We start from the raw sequence: 6,287 nt of genomic DNA, 5'->3' as shown, positions 1-6,287 counted from the left end.
TGACGTAACCGCTCGGTTATTTTAGAGTTCTAGAAGGCACTAAAGTCACTTGCTCATTTTTGTGAGTTGAAGTTTCGGAGTGTTTGATAGCAACTTTTAGCGACAAACGGTGTTATTATGCTTTCAAGACTTAAAAAGGCGACTGGTTCAGAAAGTGTACATAAACCCAGTGTAATGTTACCACCGAAAGACACGCCTATCATGTCGGAGAATTCGCCCGTTGAGGCACCTGTTGGTGCTGTTGAGACCGGTGGAGGGATGAAAAAGGCAGGGAAAGAGAAGAAGAAGAAGCGCGCTTTTCACTTTCCTTGCCTTAGAAGAGGAACATATGACCTGGACAAGGCTGAGAAGAAATACGGGATAGTGTCGGGAAATTCCTGGAGACATAGCGATGGTACAATCACATCAACATGCCATGGTAATGCAAATATTTATAAATGACTTATTTAAAGAAAACAAAACACCAAGCAAGCAAAAACGGTTCCATCACTGTCCCAAAACACTATTGTCATGATCACACCAAGCATTTATGGTTAACAATGGTTTAAATATGAGAAACTGAATGAAAGATTTTTCATCTGAACATTATGTGAGAATCTGGACATTTTTAGATGTCATAACTGATTTACATTGTGTAGAGAGAAGTATAATTTATAGGATATCAGCTCTGCCAAAATGAACAACCACAATAATTTGATTATGTCATATTTTACACATTTATGTTACTTGTTTGTCTTGGACAAGGGTAACAAGAAGAAATTCATGAGAATATAATTAGAAAATGTTATTATAAATCATTTTACAAACAGTATAATATAAAATTGCATTTCATACTATCCACAATTGTTTGTCTGTTAATAGGCCAGAGTGTACATGAACCCTGTGTACAACCCAAAGACACCCCTACCAGGTCAGAGAACCATCAGTCTAATCCACCTGATGGAGCACCTGTTGGTGCTGCTGAGACTGAAGGAGGGAGAGATGAGAAGAAGAAGAAGAAGAAGAAGAAGAAGAAGAAGAAGAAGAAGAAGAAGACAAAGCACTTCTGGAAGTGGCTCTCTCTTCACTTTCCTTGCCTCAGAACTGGAGAATATAACCTGGACGAGGCTGAGGCGAAATACGGAATAGGGTCGGGAACACATAACGATGGTACAATCACATCAACATGATAAATGTCTTCTGTTCTTGTTCTTATGTACAAGTGGGCTTTTTCCTAACAAAGAATCACTATTCTGTCATTATCACACCAAGCATTTTACAGTGACAGTTTAAAGATCAAAAATGAAATGAAGGATTTTTGATCAGAGCATAATTTGAGACTAGCTTTATTGTGTGTCATTGCCAAACTGGTCAGTATGTGAGAACTTTAATTCAGAAACAAATTAATTTAAATTGTTTAGAGATGTCAAGTCAAACTTTCTCCTAAAAGAAGAACCGTTCTAAAATGAATATGCAATATTTTATTAATAATGTTTATTTGATTTGATTCATATTATAGCTTCAGTTCCTGAAGTCCTCCTCATTGCTGAGGAACAGCTCGTGCAAGACATTCTGGACAAGGGTAAGAATAGGAAATCTATGCGAATTAGAAAATGTTATTATAAATCATTATATAAACAGTATAATATAAAATTGCATTTCACACTAACCACAACTGTTTGTCTGGTAATAGGTCAGAGTGTACATGAACCCTCTGTACAACCCAAAGACACCCCCACCAGATTGGAAAACAGTTATTCTAATCCTCCTGATGGTGCTGTCGAGACTGATGGAGGGAGTAAGGAGGCAGGGAGAGAGGAGAAAAAGATTAAGAAGAATAAGAATCGCTTCTGGAAGTTGCCCTCTCTTTACTTTCCTTGTCTCGAAACTGGAACATATGACCTGGACAAGGCTGAAAACAAATATGGGATAGAGTCAGGAACACACAGCGAAGGTACAATAACATCAACATGTCAACATTTACATTAAAAAACTCTGTCATTACCATTTTAGAGTAACAGTTTATATATTTTAAGTTTAATATTTAGGATATCAAGTGAGTAAATATAGAACCGTTCTAATATGAGTATGCAATATTTTAATTATAATATTTATTTGATTTGATTCATATTATAGCTTCAGTTCCTGAAGTCTCCCTCACTGATGAGGAACCGCTTGTGCAGAACATCCTGGACAAGGGTAAGAATAAGAAATCAATGAGAATTAGAAAATGTTATTATAAATCGTTATATATATACAGTATAACATAAAAGTGCATTTTTATACTAACCACAATTGTTTGTCTGTTAATAGGCCACACTCGCAAGCAGTATAAAATCGGCCGCAAGCTGGGTGAAGGAGGATGTGGCAGCGTTTATGAAGGGACTCGCTGCAGAGATGGACTTAAGGTTTAATTTTTTTTTTTACTCAAAATCTTTGCATATCCGTTCAGAATACATGACTGGAGTAATATCAAATATCTGCACGTGCTAATTGTTATTGCTTTGTTTTGTTGATTAGGTGGCTGTGAAATATTCAGTGAAGGTACCAGGCATGCCATCTATGAAAGTGGTGAGTAGACTGCACTCTGCCTCTTAGTTACTGTTTTCAATTTATAACATCTTATTTAGTTAATTAAGGACTACAAATTAGTTTTCAGTAAGTTGATTTGTGAACTAAGTCATTATTTGGGAAACCACCTCCCTCTAAGCATCATATTTTCTTTTCTTTTAGCCTGGTCATCCCAAACGTCTCCCCATTGAGATTGGCCTGATGCTCAAGGTCAATAAGGGTCCCACTGTTCCCCAGATCATTAAGCTGCTTGACTGGGTGGATGACATAGACCACTACGTGATGGTTATAGAGCGGCCCATGCCTTGCATGGACTTGTTTAATTTTGTGTTTCTGCGAGGAGGAACTCTTGATGAGGGGACGGCACAAAATATTATGCGGCAAGCCATTGATGCTGCTAAATTTTGCTGTGAGCGTGGCGTCTTCCATCGTGATATAAAACTGGAGAACGTGCTGGTGAACCAAGACACCATGGAGGTCAAATTAATTGACTTTGGGTGCGGAGCACTCATGAAGAAATCTGCCTTCAAAGTCTTCCAAGGTATGTGTTATGAACTGCTCTGTTAATTATCACACAGAAACACGTCCTATATTTACTCAGCATGCTGCGATTGTGTATTAAACATCATACATTTTCCCTGCAGGCACAAGAATGTACTGTCCACCCGAGTTCAACATGAATGGCAAATACCACGCTAAACCGACGACAGTGTGGACACTAGGGTTCATGCTGTATGAAATGCTGTGCGGGGAATGTCCTACACTCTACGACCGGCACATGATCAGTGTGAACCTCTGGACCAGACCTGGCTTGTCAAAAGGTGAGATCAAACAACAAAAAACTCCAAATCATACAAAAAGGACCAGTAGCTTCAGAGAGCAGGTGTAAAGTATAAGTTTATAATCAAATGTCTTTCTTGTTTTTTTGCCCAGAATGCTGCCAGATGATTTGTGATTGCCTGCAGCCCAAGCCAAAGAAAAGACTCAGTCTGGATGAGATGCATCTCCATGACTGGTTTGAGGTACAACGTCTAAGATTAGCTTTTGTTGGTTTGGTTTGATCACCAGTTATTATTAACTCAGTCAATTTTTCTGTAAATACGATGTATTTAGATGAACATCGCTGATTTATCTTTTTGTTTCAGGTCACAGAGTAAGACACAAAGAACTTCAGAAAACAACTTCTGTCATGACTATGCTGTTGTTTTCTGTCGTCAGTCAGCTTTGCGTCTGGTGGGCTGACAAGAGTGGCCTTTCCATCAGTCCACTCAGGCCATAGCGTCTTGCAGGGCTGAAGTCCTGGTAAGAAAATGTATACAAATTGATAAGAAAATGTATACATGTTTATAAGAAATTTAGTAAGAAAATGTATAAGAAAAAGCATACAAATTTATAAAAACTCATAAATTACATACAAAAAATTGATAAGAAATATATAAGAAAACATACAAATTTATAAGAAAATTAATAAAAATTTATATGCCTAGTTCTGCCATGAAACTTCAGATGGCGCAGGCTGTTAACATAACTGATGATATCACGCAACCAATGAGCTTGCAGCTTACATTTAAATGGCTGGTAGCATTCATTTGGGCATTTCGCAGCGCGCTTTCAGAGTTCCTTAAATTCAACAGCTACTAGATAAGTAAACGGTGTAACTTTTATTTCAGTGCATTTTGCATTCATATAACAGCAGCAGCAGCGGCTTATCTAGCTCGTGTTTGTGAGAATGCAACGTAAAAGAGTCGCAGATTTTAGAACAGTAAACTCTGAATATGCTGACGTATTTCGTGCATACGGGCCAATAAATGTGAAAAAGAAGTCAGTTCCAGGTGGGAACAACCTTTTCTGCTGTGGAAATGCACAGAACTGTTCGAGAACGGACACAGGTCGGGAACCCGCATCGGGACCGCTGTTCTCCGCGCTCGTGCTTCAGATGTGTTTGCTGCATGCAAACAGTGCGCAAGTTCTTTTCCTTCCTGCACCAAAATAGTTTAAAATCACATTCAAATGCGAACGCGGGAATCGTTAAGTGAATCAAAATGCACGTGTCTTATCGAATACCCGGTTATTGGACATTTGGAACCGTTTCTAAAATGGAACCGGTTCTCGATACCCAACCCTATTGATAGTTTAAAGATAATGATTCATTAATTTGTTTAAAATATAAAGATGGTACTACTACTAATAAATCAGTTCAGATTTGTACATTGCAGCATAATAGTAGGGCACTTTTAAACTTGGAAATTACTTGTTTATTCAGCTGGGTTCATACAGTAATTCTAATACTGTAGCTGCAGTATCTATAGAATTTCAGACTAATTAATAGCAGTATGCATAACAATTAAATTATGTTTTTGGAAGCAGCAGCAGCAGTAGGTAGGTGTAGTTGCTGGAATTTAGGTGACTAAGCATGGATGGTATGCAAACTTTTCAAAGTATAGGCATTTATGCATTTTATTTCAAGGGGCTTACAGCAATTCTAACTACTTTTGTGCAGCTGAAGCACAGCATAGTTATTCAGGTCGCATATAGCAATATTTAATAGCAGCAGCATGCATAGCAAATTTAGATGCAATGTTAGAAATTAAGTTTTCAGTGATAATGCATGGGTAACTCTTTAAATCTGAAACTGGCATTTTATTTTATTTTACTTATTTAACATGGCTACAGTAGATTTTGTGAACTGATCAAGCGAAATAGACATTGGATTGTGTTTGCTTTTTTAATAAGAGGCTTAGCAATTATAAGTAGTTTTGTGCAGCTCTAGCAGCAGTATGCATAGCTATTCAGATAGCAATTTTAGCAAATTTTAATTTAGCAGCATGCATGGCAAATTCAGATGCAGTGTCAGAAATAATAATAAAAGCAGTCTGCATAGCAAATCAATTATTATTTTGTAATAATACAGCAGCGACATTAGGAAGTATTTTAGTCGCATTAAATTTCATTGATAACGCATAAGTGTAATAGGTATTTTATTACTTTTGCTTGTTCAGTAGGCCTTATAGCAGATTTGTGTACTCTCTTAGGTGAAATATGCATTATTTGAGGAATTCCTTATAGAAATTATTTGTACTTTGTGCAGCTGTAGCAGCAGTAGTATTCAGATAGCATGTAGCGAATTTTAATAGCAGCAGTATTCTTAGCAAGTCAAATTATTGTTAATATAGCAGTGGCAGCGGCATAAAATTTCAGTGATAATGCATGGGGTAAGTAACACTTTAAACGTGAGATGCATTTTATTACTTTTACTATTTAACAGGACTACAGTAGATATTGCAAACTCTTCAAAGCAAAATAAGCATTATTTGATTACTCTTGCTTGTTTAATAAAGAGGCTTATAGCAAAGTACTTCTGTGCAGCTGTAGCAGCAGTGTGCTTAGTTATTCAGATTACATTTAGTGAAATTTAATAGCAGCAGCATGCATAGAAAATTCAGACACTATGTTAGAAATAATTTTAACAGCAGTCTGCATAGCAAACCAATTATGTTGTTAATTTAGCAGAGGCAGAAGAAAGTACTTTAGTCACATGAAATTTCAGTGATAAGGTAACGCATGGATGGTAAGCGAACTTTTAGTTGAATAGGCATTTTGTTACTTTGTTCATTCAACTCTCCAAAGTGAAATAAGCATTTTGATTGCATTTCTGTCATGACAACTCTCAGAAAAGTTTAGCATGGTAATGGATATGACAATGTTAATGTGTTTGGTCTTGGCGGAATAGATCTGCT

The 6,287-nt window shown here is 36.9% G+C and overlaps 1 protein-coding gene across 1 annotated transcript; it reads left to right on the top strand.

Moving 5' to 3' along the window:
- Positions 1-201: 201 nt before the first annotated feature.
- On the top strand, positions 202-3,707 carry LOC141301052 (serine/threonine-protein kinase pim-2-like). The gene is made up of 12 exons (XM_073831336.1): positions 202-394; positions 862-910; positions 1,082-1,149; positions 1,499-1,561; positions 1,673-1,933; positions 2,116-2,178; positions 2,293-2,387; positions 2,500-2,550; positions 2,713-3,091; positions 3,195-3,371; positions 3,484-3,605; positions 3,696-3,707. The coding sequence occupies exons 1-12, from the start codon at positions 202-204 to the stop codon at positions 3,705-3,707; spliced, it is 1,533 nt and encodes a 510-aa protein (XP_073687437.1).
- Positions 3,708-6,287: the final 2,580 nt, after the last annotated feature.

This window comes from Garra rufa, chromosome 1 (genome assembly GCF_049309525.1).
Source record: "Garra rufa chromosome 1, GarRuf1.0, whole genome shotgun sequence".
NCBI lineage: Eukaryota > Metazoa > Chordata > Actinopteri > Cypriniformes > Cyprinidae > Garra > Garra rufa.
Note: the sequence above shows the minus strand (reverse complement) of the source record. Positions and strands in the feature narration are given on the sequence as shown.